Source organism: Crinia signifera, chromosome 6, assembly GCF_055691185.1.
Source record: "Crinia signifera chromosome 6, ASM5569118v1, whole genome shotgun sequence".
Lineage (NCBI taxonomy): Eukaryota > Metazoa > Chordata > Amphibia > Anura > Myobatrachidae > Crinia > Crinia signifera.
Genome location: NC_139222.1, coordinates 257256412 through 257277492, shown reverse-complemented (window position 1 = coordinate 257277492; position 21081 = coordinate 257256412). Strand labels below are relative to the sequence as shown.

The following is a 21081-nucleotide window of genomic DNA, read 5'->3' as shown; positions in this document are numbered from 1 at the left end:
TGTCCGCCCCCCACATGTGCGTCACGGCCGGATAACCATACGTACGCCCAGCGTTTTCATGGGAACGCCCATTAAATGCGGGGCGTATGCATATGGTAATGAGCCTAAACAGCCCTTCACGCCTCTCTCCACCCCCTGCTTGGATGGTCCTGTACGATCATTTTCTGCACGACCTCACGCCATGTTCGTACGTGTGAGGCGTTTACACATGCGCAGATACGCCTCTGCACATGCGCAAACACCAACCATCGTACGTCCGTCCGCATTCGGAGCCATCCGACTCAATCAGAATAAGGGCCATGGTTTTGTCCATCTAAGAATGAATTTGTCAGAAGGAGTAAACCAAAATAATCCCCAAAATGCTATGGATTATTTTTAGAAAGGGGGGCCCCAAAACGGTGTCTTGCTTATGGCCCCATGAGATCTAAATACGTCTCTGGTTAGGAGCTGATTCATTGGTACCTTGGGATATGTTTACTAAGCCTGTAATGGAGACAAAGTGGGCGGAGATAAAGTACCAGCCAATCAGCTCCCAACTGTCATGTCACAGGCTGTGTTTGAAAAATAACAGTTAGGAAGTGATGCTGGTACATTATTTCAATCCATTTTATCTCCATCGAAGGATTAGTAAATGGACTCCTTTTGCCTCTCTATAAGCTTTGATACAGCACATCTCGCCCTGGGACTTAGAGAACCCCTCTGACACATAATAAAATACAAAGATTGATGTCTAGAAATGACATGTAGGCTTGCCTTACACCGGGAAAAATTGATATAACAGAGGTACAATTATGACATGATTTAGAAATGTATTGATCTTTATTCTGTATCTTAATCACTATTACATGTGGTTTCCGATATGTTTACTATGTATGTGAACGCTGCATATTCATTTTCAATGCTCCTGCTTTAATAAAACAAATGTAAAAAAAATACAAAGAACCCATATTTAAAGTGATCAATCACAACGGCTATGCCCTGGCTGGTTACAGCATGAAAGAGCCTCTCTCATTGGCTACTGACATTTGTGTTGCAGCTACTGGTGAAACCATTTTAGTGTTGTCCAAGGAGGGATCTTTTATTTTTACCACTAGATTTCCGGGAAAAACATAAAGAAATAAGAAAACCAGGAAAAGTAGAAGAAAAGAAGCAATAAGAAAGAAATTCCTCAGAAGTGGACTTATATCAGACATTAAATGTGGCTCTGCATGACTCCCATGATGCTCTACTAGCTGAACGTGAATCCAACAAAACGGGCAGTGCCACCTTGGTCTCTGGCATCATCTTACCCAGTTTAGAGGCTTTCAGGTTCCAACGAAAGGTTTTGCTTTGATCAGCACACAAGCAGCTGCTGTACTGACAGTCTGCACACGGCGTCTGCTCTAATTCCAGGGTAGGCTGCAGGGTGATCTGAACCTGTCAATATAACAGATGCTTAGGTCTGATTGGCCAATGGAGTTTGGTATTAATCATCAATTCATTGACTAGAAAATGCCTACTTTTAAAAAATAATATTTTAAGAACTCCAAACTCTTAATTGTGGAAAATATTTTCTAATACATAATTGAAACATTTATCTCACGTAGTTTATCTTATATAAAGTTCCTGGGTATACTGACCACACAATAAAGTTACAGTACTGTATAACAAATGCTTCAGAATACATGTGTATGAATGCGAGATTATAGCCACAGTCACTTCCTTTACCTTTATGCATTGCTTCAGGTAGTTAAAGACAGAGGCTTTGAGGGTGAATGTCTCTCCTCGCACCACAGAATATGGGAGGGTGAGATCTACAAAGAATGGCTGGAAAACACGAAGGGATGAAGGAGGAGAGAGTCCAAACCCACTGGGGCCCATACATACGGCTCCTGCATTCCAGTCTGTGATGGTGTCTGGGGCCTTGTGTTGCAGTTCGGCACTGCCAGACTCTCTGTGTAAGACAAAGGAAATATGATTATGAAAATAAAATACATGATCCTACAACGCATTTCCCTTTCTACTCTGTTTTGTAATGTGATGCTCCAATTTCATCAAGATTGACTTTGTGAGGTCAAGTTTGGATTCGCTTGACTGTCATGTCCAGCGCATACATTGCTGAATTCTGATTAGCTACATCAGCAACTTACTATGCACCCAAAATACAATTATGTGGCATCATCTGAGTCAGAGGAAGAACTACCATTGGTGCAGCAGGGGCAGTCCACTGGGGCCCCTGACAACTAAGAGGTCAACTATTTCCAAACCATCAATGAGGTATTGTGAACTTAGGGGTGGATGAAGAGGGGCTAAATTATATTTGTGTACCTGGGCCCAAGACCCACAAGTTCTGCCACTGATCTGAGTAGCCACTTAAGCTCTCTCTTGCTAAAAATAAAGATTCTGATCACCTTTATTGGAGAGTTATAGATGACAACCTCCCTTGACCACTCTTCCATGTGCTAAAATTGTTGCATTACATTAGGCCAGGTGTATTTAGCTTCAAAAAGAGATATTTTAGATAGTGATAAACAGCCAGCCAATCAGCTCCTGTCTTTTTTTTTAAAACATTGGAAATGGGTTCTAAAGAGCCCCTTAAAAGTAGCAAGGAATAAAATCAATGTTTAGGTTCTATCATTTACAAGTCTTGTGTCTAGTGCCTATATGAAGTCCATGGCTGAAATAAGGCTGCTCTTGAAACACAGACTATATAGTAATGGACGTGTAATTCTCCGTGCTGAATGTATGAAGGCTACGTAAAGAGCACAGCCATGTTATTAAGCCAAACCAGGATCATTAGGGTTAAGTAAGGTCAGGGTAGAAGTACACAGCATGTTAGCTGTGAGTGTGAAAGGCACAATCTAATGCTGGCCACACATGAGACCAACTTTCCTCCAACTATCCAACTAGTTGGTTGGATGGAATAAAAACCTGCTACTGGATAGGAGCAAATGTAATTTGTAATTAAGTCATTTGTTTCCCAAATCGGAAAATGGAAAAACAACTGTCACTCAGACAATGTAGTGTAGTTGGACCTATTTGATTTAAACAATTTCACTGAACATTTTTTTGTCCATTCTCCTGAGATTGTGAGCAAATTGCTTATTGGCATTTGCCCCCATACAGTACCAGATTTTCAGTCCAACCAACCAACTAGTTATTATTATTATCGTTTATTTATATGGCACCACATGGGTTCTGCAGCGCCTGACAATACATAGATGAGCAAAGAACAATACAAGAAAAATAGTGATTTACAGTACAAATGCAAATTAGGACAAGTACATGGTAAATAAAAAAGACAGTTGCAACAGTAGACACTGATGCAATTCTAACAGTGGCAGAGATCTCCCCCGACCACTTCCCTCCCCAACCTCTTAGAAGAGTTCTGCGTTTTTGGAGACCTCTCTAATTTTAAGGTTAATTACTCGAAGTCAATCACCCTCAATATCAATACCTCTCCCCAAATGCTTACTGGAATTAAATCTCCCTTCCCCTTCTCCTGGCACGACTTCCATTTTGAAATACCTTGTTGTAGCCATCACTAGGCATCCCGCTCAATTATTTGAGGTCACCTTCATCCCCCTCCTGACGAAGCTACGAAATGACCTGCATTCTTGGAGAGCTGGGCCCTTCTCTTGGTTTGGGAGACTGGGAGTACTGAAAATGAATTTCCTTCCTAGAATCCTGTTTCTCCTACAAACCTTGCCCATTAAGATCCTCCAGTGTTGGTTTCTTGGTTTCGGAATGTTCAGACTATCATCCGGGATTTTGTATGGGGGTAAACGGCCACTCCTGAGACTAGATATATTGCATAGAACAACACCCAGACTTCCAAATATCCATGGGTACTATCAGGCTTGCTTGTTAACTAGAGTCCTCGAGTGGTCAAAGAGGAATATGCTAAAGCAGTGGGTCCAGATTGAACAGCAGGAGGTGCCCATGCCAGTCTACTTAGCCCCATGGCTCCCCTCTCTTCCTAGTCTGGAACACCCCATTATAGGACCCACTCTGCATGCCTGGAAGTCCCTCCAGAAATTCCCCTCTATTTCATCTAGGTCCTCTACATGTATATATGTCCTTTTTGGCAAATAGTTGCTTCCCCCCTGGGTTGGCCTTCAAGGCTTATATATGTTAGCTAGACAGAGGCCTCTTTCGGGTCAGACAACTGGTGAGTGGGGGACAATTCTCGTCCTTTGCTAAGGTCCAGGCTGACTGGAACTTACCTAACGCTGAATATTGGCGCTACTTACAGGTCCACCATTATCTCCAATCCCTGTGCCCTTCCAGTATACTTTCTAAGTCCCTTACGCCCTTCAAACTCCTTTGTGCCAGTACATCCCCTCCCTCCCATACTACCTCCATACATTACAACGTCCTTTTAGATGATACCAGCGGAAAACTCCCCACTTTACTGTTACTTGGGATCGGGAGCTGGGCGAGGAGGTGGGTGAAACGAATTGGGAAAAAAAAATTCTGCCTGGCACATGCGTGTTCCCCTAGTGTGGGGGTTCGTGAGACTTAATACAAATTATTGTCCCGCTGATGCCCCAATGTACTCTCCAAAATGGGAATCGGGGCTCCTAATGTCTGTTGGCGATGTTCTAAAGCTCCCAGCAACCCATTCCACATATGGTGACAATGCCCCCTCATAATACCTTTCCGGTCAGAGATTTTCAAACTCTCTAGTACTATATTGGGAGACCCGGATCCTACAGACCCACTGTTCTGGTTGTTCCACCTCTCCCCAGCTCCTCTCTCAAGATACAAAAAATCCCTGCTATGCTACTTAAATAATGCCGCTAAGTCTGTCATACCGGTGAGATGGCGATCCTCCTCTCCTCCAATGTTTAAGTACTGGTTTAAGAACATAGACTTCTATATGGATATGGAAGACATTTTGTCTTCAGTAGACGACAGACACACCCAATTCAGGGATACTTTGACCCGCTGGTTAGTCTTCCGTGACTCCAGGACCTACAGTATAAAGATGTCACAACGTTCCAATCCTCTTAAACCCTCCCCTTCCATATGACTCACTACTCCCTTTTCCCTCTGTTATTTACTTGTTTATTTTCTTCATGTGGCCTATGTATATGTGGTATACTCGTTCCATTCCCTCTTAGAGCGACCCAGAGTGTTCCCTCTTCTACCCCCTTTCCCCTCCCTTTTCTCTTTCTCTCACTCTCTCTCTCTCTTATACTTCCATTCTACAAAGTTATTTCAAATTATACTGGTTCAACTTGATATGCAGATATTTTGACCGTATTATAACAAACGACACTGAAACCAAAGATTGTTTAATGTACTTGTAGTTAAAACCAATAAACTTAATTTGCACTAACAGTGGCAGAGATATATTCTAAGAAAAGCACATGAGGAGAGAGGGCCCTGCTAGTTAGAGCTTACATTCTAAAGGTACGGGGCAGACAAACTGGGGTGACACAGCAGGGATAGGAGCAAACATAAACATAGGGTTAGGATGAGAAATGGTTAGATTTAGCTTAGTTGGATGGTTGGAGGAAAGTTGGTCTGATGTGTGGCCAGCATAAGACTGCCTGGGTAGGGAAGTAGAAGGGGAGGAGTTGGTCATACTAATTTTAATTTAAAGTGCCCAAGCTCCCTGTAGTCGCCCATCTATTCCCCACTGTAACTCCAGTGACAACTAGTGGATGAAGGAGAAATTACTTGTGCACCAGCGTAGGCCCCTCTATGGCTTTTATTCACCATTACCCCTAGACAATTGATTTATAGGCAAGTACAATAAATCATTGTATAGGTGCCACCAGGTGAGAGAGGGAGAAATAAGTAGAAGCAATCACCCGATGTAACAAAGGGACCACATACTAGAGTGACAGTTCTTTGTCGACTTGGCCATGAGCTACAAAGTCACAAAAAAGATTCAAAGCCATCTGCGCCCTGAGACCGGTGCTAGGTGCACACACAGGAGCACCACCCCCTCTTCTCAACAGTCATACACATATACTGAGTGGTCCCAGAGCGCTGTCCCAGAGATAGACAAGATTAAAGCACAGAGACTACGGAACCTCACATTAATTGTGTTTGCCAGGAACTGCCTGTAGCATTAGAGAGGTAGCATGCAGCCCTTTACATGGTACCCTACTGCCCCCTGTGGCACTTCAACTGCCAGCTCCACTGTTGTTCCGGCTGGTAAGTAAAGAAGGGAGATCACTAAGAGAAGACAATGCCTTTGGGCACCAATGATGTAGTTCCACCACTTTGGAAGGTTTGTACTTTTTACTCATTGACTCACCCAAGAGGTAGAAGTTCCCAGATCCACGTCTCAGGAAAATATGTTCGAACCTTTTGTTCTTCCTTTTCGTTATCCTTTACTGTCTCTGAAATGTCTGGACGCCTTGGTAACACTGGTGCACTATCTAATACCCTATCTAATAAGAAAAATATGTAAATGTTTTAGAGCTGTCGTGGTTGGCAGCCATTTCCGAATTAATTATGGCACACTGTGTTCTGTTCTGGAGGCCATATCTCCAAAAGGATATAAATACAAGACTGCACAAAACAGGTCAAATAAAATAGTACATGGCCTACAGCACAAAACTTACTAGGAAAGACCAAAACATCTCAATATCTGTAGTTTGGAAAGAGAAGATAAAGAGGGGACATGACAGAAAATGTCAATTATACCAGGGGTTTTAACAAGGTACATGAGGGAAAGACGTATTAGAACACAAGGACATGTGCTGAAACTGGAAGGAGGTGGGTTCAAAGAAACCTTGAGATAAAATGACTTTACAGAAGGGTTGTGGATAAGTGCAATAGCTTTCCATCAGAGGTCTTAGAAGCTAAGAGACCCATTTAACATTGGATCATATATACAATGCGATCTGGGTGGGGTCTACCACCAAGGATCGCATTGCAATATGCAATCCTATCAGCAGGATGTACGTCTCTGTAGACGCAGGGACTGGGAGCCTGTCTCTGTGAACTGATCAGCTGGGTGCCAGGGGGTCTACGCATGTGTGGTTAGCACTGGCTGGCCCACACTGCCTATAGGTTACCGGCATCTCAGAATGGCAGTAGCTCCGGGACTGATGCGATGATGCCCAATATTGGTACATCGTGCAACATCACATCACTTATAGAATCCTATGGAAGAATGCAGGTGCGGATGGGACAGGAGGGATTGCAGACAGGTATCGGAGATTCTTGCTGCGGTGCTGCCACCTTACATTCCAGATGTACTTAATATTTGGGGCTTACCCCCAAAAACGTGTGATTTGGGGGAATTAGCTGCAAATATTCAATGTTAAATGGGCCCCTAAGACATTAGAATAATTAAACATGCTTGGGATGGACATATGGATATACCTACATAGAAATAAGGACAAATTAGGGTTAAAAATCTTATAAATATATATGTGTATATAAAGGTGAGAATCATATCTATACTCCATCAAGGTCATTAAATGGTTAAACAGGGGGAGACTACTGTAGATTCACCAAGAACAGTAGTTCTTATCTTCTGTCATATTCTATGTATGTTTCTAAGGGATCACAATGTATAATAAACTTACCCATTCCAGGTATTAGAGGTCCTGCCATACCAGGAAAAGCATACATGAAATACTGAAAGCACTGTCTAGGCTTCTTTATGTTATCACTTGTTACTATTTTTAATCTCATGCCCTGTAATGTATAAGAAAAAACAATGGGAGAGCTTTGTAAATAACATTCAATGAAATTATAAGGAACATTTCACAATAGCTGGTTGCCATAACTGAACGTTGCTTTTATAGTTTATAGTGCACTGGGGTCAAGAAACACAAAAGCTGTTTGTGCTGCTTAAACCAGTATTTGTGTCAACTAATACCCCTTTCAGATCACACCTAATTACCGGGTTCATGCCGGGTTGTTGCCGGTTTGACCTGAAAGGGGTTACCGGGTCCAGCAACACGGCATTACGAACCGGTAAAAAGAAGGGTTCTTACTGGTTCGTAGCCGTTTTTCTGTGCAGTATGAATGGGTTAATCCGGTCGAGCGACCCTGTAAGCGCGACCTCCTTCCCCGCCCGCGATGATACTCCGCCGCTCTGGCCCGCCCCTGCATGACGTCAGCGAACTGTCAATCTTGCTGGTCCTCTGAAGCGATCTGAACAGAGTAAAATGTAGGGTCGTGCTGGGACTGAACCGGTTCAAAGTCTTGGTGCAACCCTGCATTTTGCAATGTGAATGCGGTATGAATTGCTCCAGTCCTCAGTATCTCATATACTGTAGTCTCAGTGGTCACTTATATAACGAGCCATATCTAATAAGCCGTTCTTGTGGCAGCAACTAAGTGCATACGCATAAATGGTCAAGAGGCTCATCTGTTGGTCAGACCACGGGGGTTATTCAGACCTGATCATATGGCTTCCGATTCACAGGCTGTGCAATTGTAGAATGACTGCACATGCATTCAGCTCACAGTACACACGTGTGAGGTCATCCTGTGATAAATATCCAGCAATTTTTTTTTATCGCTGGCAGTACGCAAAGTTGATTGACAGGAAGCAGGGGTTTGGGGGTGGTAACCGCCCAATTACTGGGAGTGTCAAGGAAAACGCAGGCATGGCCAAACATTTTCAGGGAGGGTGTGTGTAGATGTATGCCGTGCATCCTGGGAGATGTAGTCTTGCTGAGGGGACTCACTTCCTGCTGTTCTCCTGTTACTTCCACTTGGTGTCTGCCTCATGCTGAGTAAAGACCTGTGTTACATCCTTGCAGCACGTGTGTTTGTGATTCAGGTACCACACACATCTACATGGTGTCAGAAGAGGGATCGACATTGCACACGGTCTGAGAATAATAGATCCACTGGTATTTGATGAAAACATCGCTGACAACTGGCTGAGGTTTAAAAGGGAATGGTGCGTGTACTGCATAGCAGGTCTTTCAGACAAACCAAAAAGAGTCCAGGCATACACGCTGCTGAACCTCGCAGGCACCGATGCTGTGGACAGGTCAGATGCTTTTATATATACGCTGATGAAGAAAACAGAGAGGATCCTGACATCCTACTTGCAAAGTTTGAAGAGATCTGCATGGCGGTAAAGAATGTCATCATGGACAGACATATCTTCAACAGCACAAACCAAAAGGGCGACGACACCATACAGTCCTAAGCCTCCACGTTAAAGCTGCTTGCAAAGAAGTGCAATTTCGGTATCCTCACAGACGAGCTCATCCATGACAGAATCGTGTGCGGCATACGCAGCGACAAGGTATGTGCACAGCTGCTGCGGGAAAAGGGCCTCACATTAGAAACTGCCATAAGCATCTGTATGCTACATGAACAGTCTGAAAAGGGCACAAGGGAGCTAAAAAAGGACGCTGAGGTGTGTGTCATGGCGGCCATTCCACACCGATCACCCACATGTGGGAACTGCGCAGCACAGCACCCTCCTAGCAGGCAAAGCTGCCCCGCATATGATAAACGGTGTAATGCATGTGGCAGGTGGAATCATTTTGCAAGGTGCTGCCGCTCAAAAGATCAAGCTTCCATAAAGCAACAGTCTGAGTCACGCTATAGACGCCCACCCCGGCCGATTAACCAGGTGGAAACGGATCCAGGGTGTGACATGACTCGTATGACAGTGTAGACTACTTGGATGAGAAGGGTGAAGTATTTGTCAAGCTGAAAGCAAATACGAACAAGGTGGCCACAGTCAAAAAAGACTCAGGAGCGAAGTGCAATGTCATGTCCTACAACTGCGTGAAATACTGTAAATCCTACTGCACAGATAAACCCACAGGACAGGATCAACTTGATAGCATAAGGTGGCCAAATCATCACCACACAGATACAGTTTACCCGTGCTGATTAACTATTCCACATTGTGGATCAGCAGGTTAAATCACTGTTGGGCCTCCCTGACAGTATGAAGCTAGGCCTTCTCAAATTGGGACCTGATGTACATGCAATACAGGTGACTGGTCCGGAAATTAAAGACTTTCAGGACTTTTTTGATTGCAGCACACTTGGCAAGCTTCCTGTCGTGTACCATATGAGGCTAGATGACTCCATTGTATCTACTGTCTGTGCCCCCCGGAGGGTCCCCATTGCAATGAAAGACAAAATTATCCAAGAAATCCACAGAATGACATAGAGGAAGCAACACAGTGGGTGTCCGCCATGGTGGCTGCATCAAAAAAAGATGCGACTGTACGTCTTTGCATTGATCCAGTACACTTGAACAAAGCGCTCCTACGTCCATATCACCCTGTCCACACCATCGAGCAAGTGATTGCTGACATGCCAGGTGCCACAGTCTTCAGCACTCTGGATGCAAAGTGCAGGTTCTGGCAAATCCTTTTGGACAGAGCTTCAGCCCTGCTCACTGCTTTCATGAACCCGATAGGGCGGTACGTATTCCTCCACATGCCCTATGGAATCACTACGGGCAGTGAGTCCTTCCAGCGCTGCATAGAGCAATTGTTTGCAGGCTATCCCTGTGACATCATCATTGATGACATCCTGATATGGGGCCGTACCATGGAAGAACACGACCAGCGACTACACCAGGTGCTGGAACGGGCCCGTGCTTTGAACCTAAAGCTCAACCCAGACAAATTAAGTTTAGAGTCACAGAAGTGGCGTATGTGGGCCATGTGCTCACCAGTCAAGGTGTCAAGCCAGACCCGAATAAGGTCACTGCCATTTTGCAAATGCAGCTTCCAGCTGACCAACAAGCACTACAGCGCTTCCTGGGGATGACTAACTACTTATCCAAGTTTATTCCACAATACAGTGAAACCACTGCGCCTCTACGTCAGCTACTCCATCAGGACTCAGAATGGTGTTGGCTGGACACACACACGGCTGCTGTTGATCGATTGAAGACCATGCTGACAAATCCACCGGTCCTGCAATACTTCAACGTGCATGACCCGGTTGTCCTTTCTGCCGACGCTTCACAGAGTGTTCTAGGGGCCGTGTGCCTCCGGCACCGCAGGCCAGTGGCTTTTGCTTCCAGGGCCCTAACCGATACTGAACCAGGTATGCACAAATTGAGAAAGAATTGTTGGCACTTGTGTTCGCCTGCAACCGTTTCCATGACTTCATCTATGGCCATCCTGTCACAGTGGAAACTGACCATCAGCCCCTCATCACTATACTGAAGAAGGCCATCCACTCTGCCTCCTTCCTTATTCAGAGCATGATGCTCAAGCTGCAGCGGTACAACCTGGATGTCATCTACAAGCCAGGAAAGGAAATGCAAGTTGCTGATGCTCTATCTAGAGCCTTCCTTTCCACCACTGACATGGACAATGCAGAGGATGACTATGAGGTCATGGCTGTGGAGGTGCTTCCCACCAAGCGGCTGGAAGAGCTGCATGCTGCCACACTTGTGGATGATCTTTCCCAGTGCCCCTCTGCAGTGATCCTCAATGGCTGGCCGTCCTCTTCTAAGGAACTGCCGAATTGTCTTCGCCATTTCTACTGTATGAGAAATGAACTTACCGTGTCTGATGGTATCATCATGCGGGGTCACCGCTTTGTGATCCCGGCTGCCCTTCAAACATCCTATACTCAGCAGATGCACCAGGGCCATGCCGGCCTGGAGGCCACCAAGCGTAGGGCCCAGGAAACCGCATTCTGGCCCTCCATGTATGGCGACATTGACCGTACTGTTTCACTATGTGCACCCTGCAATGCTTTACGTCCACACCAGCCACGGGAGCCCATGCTGCTCCATGACATTCCTGATCTTCCATGGTCCATTCTGGAAGCTGATTTATTCGAATGGAGGGGGAAGGAGTGCCTGGTACTAGTTGACTCCTATTCAGGATGGTTCGAGATAAACTACTTCCCAGCACCACAAGTCACATGGTAATCTCAAAGCTGAAAAGACACTTTGCAGCACATGGCATCCCACAACAGCTGATCACTGACAATGCCATGCAGTTCAAGAGCAGAGAATTCAAAGACTTTGCAAACACATGGGACTTCCAGCACATCACTAGTAGTCCACAATACTCACAGTCCAATGGGTTGGCGGAGCGTGCAGTCCACTCTGCAAAGCACCTAATGGAAAAGTGTGCACAAGATCGATCAGATATATATTTGGCACTGCTGATCTTGAGAAACACGCACAGAGATGGACTCCCATCCCCTGCACAATGCTTACTAGCACGGCGCTCTCGCACAAGCCATCCCAATGGCAAAGAAGCTCCTGCAACCCAGAGTAGACCCACACGTACGGGACACCATCAGCAAGCGCGGAATGGTTGCCAAGGCTTCCTATGACAGATCAGCATACCGCTTGCCACCACTGTCTCAAGGCCAGCCAGTCCGTATGCAAACCGAGCAAGGTTTTGACAGAATGGCAGGGGTTCAGCATCCTGCAGGTTGTCCAATTAGCGTGGTGCAGTCTGATAATGCCCTCTATCAACGCAACCGCCGCCATCTGTTAAGTGTGCCTGAAGAGAGCTCTACACAGCCTAGAGTTTCTACCACAGCTGCAACCAATGTCAGTAATGATCCACACTGCATGGACTGCCCCTCCCCACAGGCCACTCCAGTAGTAGAGCCCTCTGGTGTCACTGCGGACATTCCCATGGGTTCACAGTATACCATTACCAGATCAGGCAGAGTGTCCAAACCCAACCCAAAGTTCCAAGACTTTATTGTATAACATCTTTTCTTTTTCCCATGCTTAACACTGTTGTGTTTGTTCAATTCATGTTTGTACCCTTCTAGTTAAAAGGGGGGATGTAGATGTATGACGTGCATCCTGGGAGATGTAGTCTTGCTGAGGGGACTTACTTCCTGTTGTTCTCCTATTACTTCCACTTGGTGTCTGCCTCATGCTGAGTAAAGACCTGTGTTACATCCTTGCAGCACGTGTGTTTGTAATTCAGTTACCACACACATCTACAGTGTGTGACACCTGTTTCTCATACCCTCCAACATTTGTAGGGCAAAATTCGGTACACACTTGGGAAGGGGGTGTGGCCATGTATGAAGTAGGCATGGCCACAGTTAAAGTGGGCATGGTCACCACCCTGTCCAAATATGTACTTTGCTTTTTTTTTTAAAGAGGATTTTGATTGTGTACAAACTAGTCCTGAATTGGCAAATACTGGCGACTAGACGGGGGGTGGGGGGATACAATTGTTTTTTCTGCAATGGGCGCAAGTATCACGTCCTCGAGGTCAATTTAGATGGGAAATTGGGCGCAGTTTTTTCTTCATTTCCCCCTATGTATTACAAATAAGGACACACAAGAGACCCTTTAAGAGCACTTAAAGATGATAACAGGAAGTGCACTACACCACGTACAACCCTCCACTGCTGATCGCTGCAGGCTTTGGGCCATGAAAGGCAGACAGAATCTCAGATAACCTTTAATAAGATACTGAACAAACAAAAATTTGGAGAATTACACAGAATAAACAATTCCCCCATCCTCATTAAAGGACACACTGTTGGTACTAACCGACATGAAGACAATTACTGCAATAGACTGTAGTACAGTAGTTCCCAGTACTGCAGGTGGATGGCATTCTCCTGACTGGGCAGAGAGTGGTGGTGCTTGCGTAATGGCTTTATCAGAGCAGGTCTGCAGCCAGCTACTTCAAAAATCGAACCGAGTTCCCCTGCAGGGCACCTTGGGTCATGAAGTCTTCTTAGCCAGCCACTCCCCCTCTCAGCTAACGCTGCCGGAAGAGCAGCCAATAGAACAGGACTGTTATACTACAAATAAAAGCCTACAACTCCCAGAGTCGTATGGGCTGGCTACAGAAAAACGGTACATTCGGTACAGTTAGATTTAGCCGGTACAGACCATTAAAAAACGGTACTGTACCGGCTAAATCGGTACAGTTGGAGGGTATGGTTTCTTTTGCACTGGCCGAGTAGATCCTGGGTTACACACAGTCTGACAAAGAGGAGCAATCATATGATGGTGAGTGTAATCGCAGGGCTGCAATATGTTTGCAGGCTTCCACAGGGCAGGATGTCACTCTGTAGGGGCAGCAATTACCTGATCGCAGGGCTCTGCAAATTAGCGATCAGGTCTGAATATCACCCAAATACTATAATGGGGAATAAAAATGAAGTAGTTACTTTGACCATAGAATCACTGTTAGTGTCTGATTCCCACTTTAATAGCTACACCTGTACGCCTGCGTCCTAATGCATATATCTAATGAGGGGATGCAGTCACTTTCTCTGCACTTTGTCCTTCTGTGGGTGTCCATGACAACCATAGAGGGAAAATAAATTAGTGTGCTGAGCGCAGCAAGCCCACAAGGGGGGGCGATCCACGTCCCCCCCTTGTCGGGATTTCGGCGGTTGGGATTCCGGCATCGGGATTTTGACCGCCGGGATTCCATACCAATCCCCTAATGAGCCGTTCATGTGGCAGCAACTAAGGGCCTGCTGCAAAGTTGATCGCAAAAGCAACATCTTTCTCAACTGAGCAAAACCATGTGCACTGCAGGTGGGGCAAATATGGGCCTGATTGAGTAAAGCTTGCTAAGCAGCGGTCGTTCGCTGCTTATCGAGACCCTTAATGCTGGCTGCCACCCGACTGAACTCCCCACCCCCAGACGTCGAATCCTCTCGGTACGAAGCAAGGGGATGTGTACGAGAACACGCAGCCAAAGGGGAGAAAAATCATTTGATGGTATGAATGAATTAAGCCACAGAGCAGCACATTTCTGAAAGCTTTTAGAAACTCTTCTAGAGAAGCCCTATAATTCTAATATATAATGTCCCTTGTCATCACTACCTTAGGTGACACCCAGGGTGAGGGAATGTTCCCATTTGCAGCATGCAGCATAGTATTTTTTTTTAATTCTTTTTGAAGGGGGTGTGGTCATGTCTCCCAGATTTGGACACGCCCCCTCCCCAGTACCCAGCCCCGAATCAGCTCTTGGTGGCCGTGAGAATAAGATTAACTACAGTATAGTCATCTTCCGATGGCTTTTGCCAACATGTCTGATAAAAATCTTCTTGCTATCAAGAGGAATATTACTGGGGACTATGGATCTTCCCAAATTAAGACTAACAAATCTCTTGAGGACACTGGAAAATTTGCATGCCAAATGAATCAATTACTTCTTAAATCAAGTTTTATTAAATGTTCAGGTGTATCTAACTAATGCAGTTGATGATTACATCTGTGCTGTAGAGCTCAGTATGGGATGTAAGCATATTCTAATGTCAACTTTTCTTTGACATTAAAGTTTTCCTTTAGAATGTACCTGAAATAAGCTGTAGACATCATTATTATCATCATCACCAAAAAAGGGGTTTATGATGCGTCGAGCTGTTCTTCTTGGGGAACCACCAGGTAATAGAGGTTCCGGAAGTCTAGGTGGAAGCATAGGTTGAAAACATCCATCTCCTGGTTCCTGGACACGATAGTCATACCCTCTACTATGCCAGAGGGGGAACAGATCATACACCTTTCACAGACAGGAGCCACAAAATGAGTTGGTTATCAGATATAAATGATCCAATAATGAATGAAAAATGACAAAGGAATATTAAAGATCAAAAAATAAAATATAGATTTATACTATAATATTGAAAATATTGTGTTAATAATATAAGTAAGACATATGGAGCTAATGCTGCTTTACGTATAACATTGGAAAATTAAAAAATACCAAAGCTCTAGGATACAGTGAGCAGAACCCATGATTATGAAAATGTAACAACTTAATCCAAAAACACAATGTTCTAATCCTCAGATAGTGGTCAAGTTGTGAGAGATAAAGTGGAAGAAAAGTTCCAGCCAATCAGCTTCTAACAGCCATGTTACAGGCTGTGTTTGAAAAATTACAGGAGCTGATTGGTTGGTGATTTTTCTCTCTCCACTTTATTACTCTCCAAGGCTTAGTATAGTGGCCTTTTAAGCTTAAACATAATACACTATACCATGCTCTAAGCAGAGTGTACTGTATATACTCTATTTGTAATCAACTGATTATTGCCACTGACACTGCATAAAATCTTATGGATACATTTACTAAAGCTTCTAAAAAAGAGCAACCAATCTGCAGCACTGTAATGTGCCACAATATGAAGTGGAGGTAGAAAGGTATTTCTCTGGATACATTGGGACAGAGACCCCCTTCAAAATGTTGCTATGAGGCCCACAAAGTTTTGACTATGCCCTTGGGATGATGCAATTTGCAAAGAATTGCATCATAGTAGAGTCTATGATGTAGAGTAGAGTAGAGTCTGTCCTTTGCTCCTCGATTACAATCTGGTTCGGAGGAGCAAACGAGAATGACAGACGAAGGTTGCAAAGAGTGGTGAGAATGGCAGAAAAGATCATTGGGGCGGAGCTCCCCACTGTCCAAGAACTATACCTAGCCAGGGTCAATAAGCGTGCAGGAAAGATCTTGGCGGACAAGCTACACCCTGGTCACAACCTGTTTGAACCCCTTCCGTCAGGCAGACGTTTAGGTCCATCCCAGCAAAGACGACAAGAACTACAAAAGGCTTCTTCCCAATAGCTGTCCACCAACTAAACCGTATTAAACGTACCAAATACTAAATACTAACTCGAACTGTTCTAGATATATGTGAAATGTATGTGATGTATGTTTACGCCTCTCTTCCCACCCCCCTTGTGTTCCCTGCTTGATGCTGCACTGTTACCACAAAAAATTCCAAACAAACGCAAGTATACCTGGCCAATAAAGATGATTCTGATTCTGATCATTGTGATAAATTGCTGCTTTGAACAGTGTGTGTGTGTGTGTGTGTGTGTGGAGGAGGGGGGTGGAACCTTGATTGCGCAATTTCTGCCTTATTACATTACTCACTTTATCCGCAGTCAGCTCTTTCTCTGGTCTCATTAGCACAACGCTCTGATCCACTACCCTCAGCCCACAGAGAGATCCTGGGGCTGCCTGAACACGGAGGGAAACATCTGATCCTGGGAGAACCTCATCTGGAGAGAACCCGACTGATACCTGGAGAAGAGCAATGGTGGAGTACAATTACTTAGCAAGTGCAACCCTCCAAAAACAGCTTTCCCACTTTGTATATTGCTAATATTTGGTATAATTAAGCTGGGTTCATACTTGACGATATCGTCTATGAATAATATCGTTAACGATTTCCCTAGAACAAATGATATAGTGCATACACACTGAACGATATCGCTAACAATATTGTTCAGTGATGTCATCTTGTCCCCCTCTATACATGCAATAACTGATGCAATAGCCAAAATTGAGCTTCATGTAAAGATGACGGAGGAGAGTGTTGTGCATATTTGCAGCCTCCTCCCCCCCCTCATTGCGTGTGTCCGCACCCAATGGCTGCGAATGGATGCTTATCTAGCCGGCCTGTGTACCATCTCGGCGTGCCGTTCACTGAAATGCGCTGAATATGGGACGCGCGCGAGTGCTCGTGCGCCCCATCTATGGCAATGGACATGCAAGCCTGTGAGACACTAACACATCCCCGTCTCGGCAAACAGCGCGCAGAGACATAGCGCTTTTGCAAACTGGCCGGCTAGATAAGCCCGGCTCCATCTGAACACACATTTTGTTTATGTTAGGAGCTGCACGGGCAGCGCCTCCGCTCACCCGGCAGTCTCCTCTAATGCCGTCCCGGCGGTTGCCGGGTTACCTCGACGCCGTCGCGTCACGAGCCGGGAGCTTCCGGCGGACGCTGACGGACGTCAGGCTGCCTGCGTACAACCCCTTCCTCCCCTGCCGCAGTGGTTGCCAAGGCGACGGGGGACGCCTGGCGGCCGCAGGGAGGAAGGGGTGTACATGACGCCGCACGCAGCGCCAGGGTAGCGCTTGGCGCACTATTTAAACTGAATGGCCGGGACACTCAGACGCCGGCTATAGCTCTTGATCTGGTGTCCAGAGTGTTCCCGGTTCCAGGCTCCACTCAGCATTTGGCTCCTGTTTCCAGTGACCTGTTCCTGGCTGCCTCCAGGATCCTTGCCTGTTTCTGCCTGCTGATCCCTCGGTTGTCAGATAAGTTGGGAGATTCCCACTCTTTGTCTCCTTACTCATCAAGTTCTTATTGTGTCAGCATACTGTGTATTGTTACACCCGTCAGCAGTACTTATTGTGTCAGCATACTGTGTATTGTTACACCCGTCAGCAGTACTTATTGTGTCAGCATACTGTGTATTGTTACATCTGTCAGCAGTACTTATTGTGTCAGCATACTGTGTATTGTTACATCCGTCAGCAAGTTCTTATTGTGTCAGCATATTGTGTATTGTTACACCTGTTAGCATTATCTTATTGGGTCTACCTTGTGTATTGTTACACCTGTCAGTTTGGCTACTGTATATTGTCTTACCCGTTGCCAGCAGCATTGGCATAGCGGGTTCCAACCTAGAGTGCTATCCGCTGGCACCTTCCTCCGTAGGGCAGGGTGGTTCTCGCCTCTTGGTTGTTAGGTAGCTTTCCCCTTGTTTACCTCTGGCCTTGGCGGCTGCGTTGTCACTAGTAAGACCAGGTGGCATCGGGGTGGGAGCCTGACTAACGGGCTCCCACGAACGCGGCTATTATTGGTGAAGGTTAGCTTAGCACGCATCCGCCAACTCCAAGAGGTGACAACGGAGTTAGGGTTGGCGAGATCTCCCGTGTCCCTAACAGTTTAATGCACAAAAATGACTCCACATATTGTATACAATTACCTTCAGGCTGTGTGTGTTTAGATATGGGTCCCATCCCAATGATATCCCGTTAGGGTACACAAGTATTCTAAAATACGGAAATATTCGATTCCAAAAATATGTTTTCCAAAATACTAAACAATCCCCTCCTCACAGCCTACTGGTAAACTTCTCCCTAGTGCCTTACCCTAAATCTAACCTTGACCCTGGTACTAGGGTGGCCAATCCCGGGACCAGGATTGACGGGATCCCTAGACTTGGCCTTAAAATTGCCAGGATTTCAATCCCGTGTATTCTGGATTTGACTGTGCATGCATATACGCTGCCCAGCTGTTACCGACCCTGGTGTGTGGCACTGCGCCACCTGACTGACCACTCCTGGCAATACACCCGAACATCCGCCGCCCACCTGCTCGATCAACAGCTCCCGTCATCACACCAGCGCCTTTGCACAGCTGCCGACTGCCTCCACCTGGCAGCTCCGCCGCACCACTGCGGCCTACCCCGATCCCCCAAGTACATTTATGTGGGGGATAGGGGAGTATTTATTTAAGGGATGCCAATCCTGGCATTGAGCATTTTTCAATCCCGATTCCTGGGATTGACAAAATGTCCAGGGATAAGGATCCCTACCTGGTACTTACCATTAACATGTATGGGCTCCTGAGTATGGGCTCCTGTGTGATCATTTGTGTTTGCAGCCACCTTCACTGGCATGCCCACAAGCACTCACATAAAATGCACATAAGACCCTGCATGCACTGAGACCCATCCCTGTCACCCAGGGGTGCAGTCAGGTCGGCTGGGCCCTGGTAAAACGAAGGAGCATGACCACCAGGAGGCATGGCCATGCTCCTTTGAAATAAATTTTTTTTGGAGGGGCGCCCCAACGCAGGGAGAGAAGACAGGCTGCTGCTCTTTTCCCAGCTCAGCACACAGCACTGAGAAGCATGTGCTGAGCTGGGGAGAGAGGCTGTGCTGCAGAAGCCTGTACTCTCTCTCCCATTGCCCGGCTGCTTGCAACAGGGATGGGGGGGGGAGAGGGACCCGGGCCCCACCATCAGACCCTGGCCTGAGTAAAAATGACCCGCTCCCCTTTCTGCGCCAGTGCTGTCACCTGCCCATCATACACAATACACATTCTATGCACTTCTCCATTAGGTCCCTGAAATCACAACTGTGACTCTCTACAGAAAAAGGCAGGATACATGTACAATGCAGAGAGAGAGACAGAGAGAGAGAGAGAGAGAGAGAGAGAGAGAGGTGTTGGTTTACCCACCTTATTCTTGAAACACCGTAACAGGTTAAATGTTGCTGAGTCTGCCAGTATCTCTCCATTGGGCAGGAAAATGTAGACAAGTGCATGAAGTTTTGGTGATATTCCGGCACTCAGAGGGAGAGTCAAAGTGACCTTACCATGAAGGTCTGTGAAATACATAGAACACGAGAGAGAACATTAGTAAAAATCTACCCCAGGACTTCTCATCTTTTTATTATTCATGGGTTCATTAGTTCTGGTGACAATATTGTGGCGGTTTGCTGTGAACAGATCTTCTAAGGCAGGGGTCCTCAAACTATTTTGCTCTGAGACCCCATCAGACAATAAAAATAATTACGGGACCCCAGCAAGTTACTACAGAAGGTCATCACATTACATGGGTAGGCAACAGACAACAGACATGCAAGGCAGCATTGTGCAGTCTAAAGTAATAGACAAAGAAACAGACTTCTCAGACTCCTTGAATCACTGACTGAGATTAGAAAAGTCATCAGCCTGATGGTGAGCCACATGGAGTCGTGACCCCATGCTGAGAAGGTCGTGACCCACTTTGGGGTCAGGACCCAGAGTTTGAGAACTGCTGTTCTAAGGCCATAATACTCCACTCAGCGTGATGCCTGGTGCCAGTATTGAGTGTGACTCTGAATATGGCGCACAACAAACTTATAGTGGAAAACTAGGTGATTCATCGTGCCCTACGGGCGCTCTTCACACCGTCGTTAGGGGCTGGGCCCTCTTAACTTGGGAAGGTATTTATTGGGAGGGTGAGGGTCGGGTGCTTGGGGGGAGTTTTGGATGGGGGAGCAGTGGGTTCGGGGATACTGTGTGTAGTCGAGTTGCAGTTGCGGTTTTGGGCTGTGTGGGGGGTGTGGTTTAGGGAGGTGCTGGGCGGCATGTGGGTGTTGTGGGTGGGGAAGGAGCAGGTGTGTGGGTGCTGTAGTTGGGTTGGGGATGGATAGCGGGTGGGTGCCGCCGCTGTTGGTGGGGCGGGCACTGGGATGGTGTGGGTGAATGATTTTTGTGCGTGATGTGGATGGAGGAGAGGCTGGTGTGCTATGGGGGAGGGGTGGTGTGGGTGTACTGCGGGTGGTGGAGGTGTACACCCACACCAGACCATGTTTTGCAAGTGGGTGCTGGAGGGGTGGGTGTGGTGGTATTGCAGGTGGGTGTGGTGGTGGCGGGGGTGTGGGTG

The 21081-nt window shown here is 46.2% G+C and overlaps 1 protein-coding gene across 2 annotated transcripts in view; it reads right to left on the bottom strand.

The window, feature by feature from the left end:
- LOC146009244 (alpha-2-macroglobulin-like protein 1) overlaps nt 1-21081 on the bottom strand; it is a 120376-nt gene that overhangs the window by 45967 nt on the left and 53328 nt on the right. For both annotated transcript variants that reach the window (XM_083149408.1, XM_083149410.1), the window contains exons 14-20: nt 19890-20035; nt 16785-16934; nt 15210-15413; nt 7536-7647; nt 6254-6389; nt 1708-1933; nt 1290-1416 (exon numbers count right to left, since the gene is read on the bottom strand). In XM_083149408.1, coding sequence (XP_083005534.1) covers nt 1290-1416; nt 1708-1933; nt 6254-6389; nt 7536-7647; nt 15210-15413; nt 16785-16934; nt 19890-20035 — 1101 coding nt within the window. The remainder of the gene's footprint in view (nt 1-1289; nt 1417-1707; nt 1934-6253; nt 6390-7535; nt 7648-15209; nt 15414-16784; nt 16935-19889; nt 20036-21081) is intronic.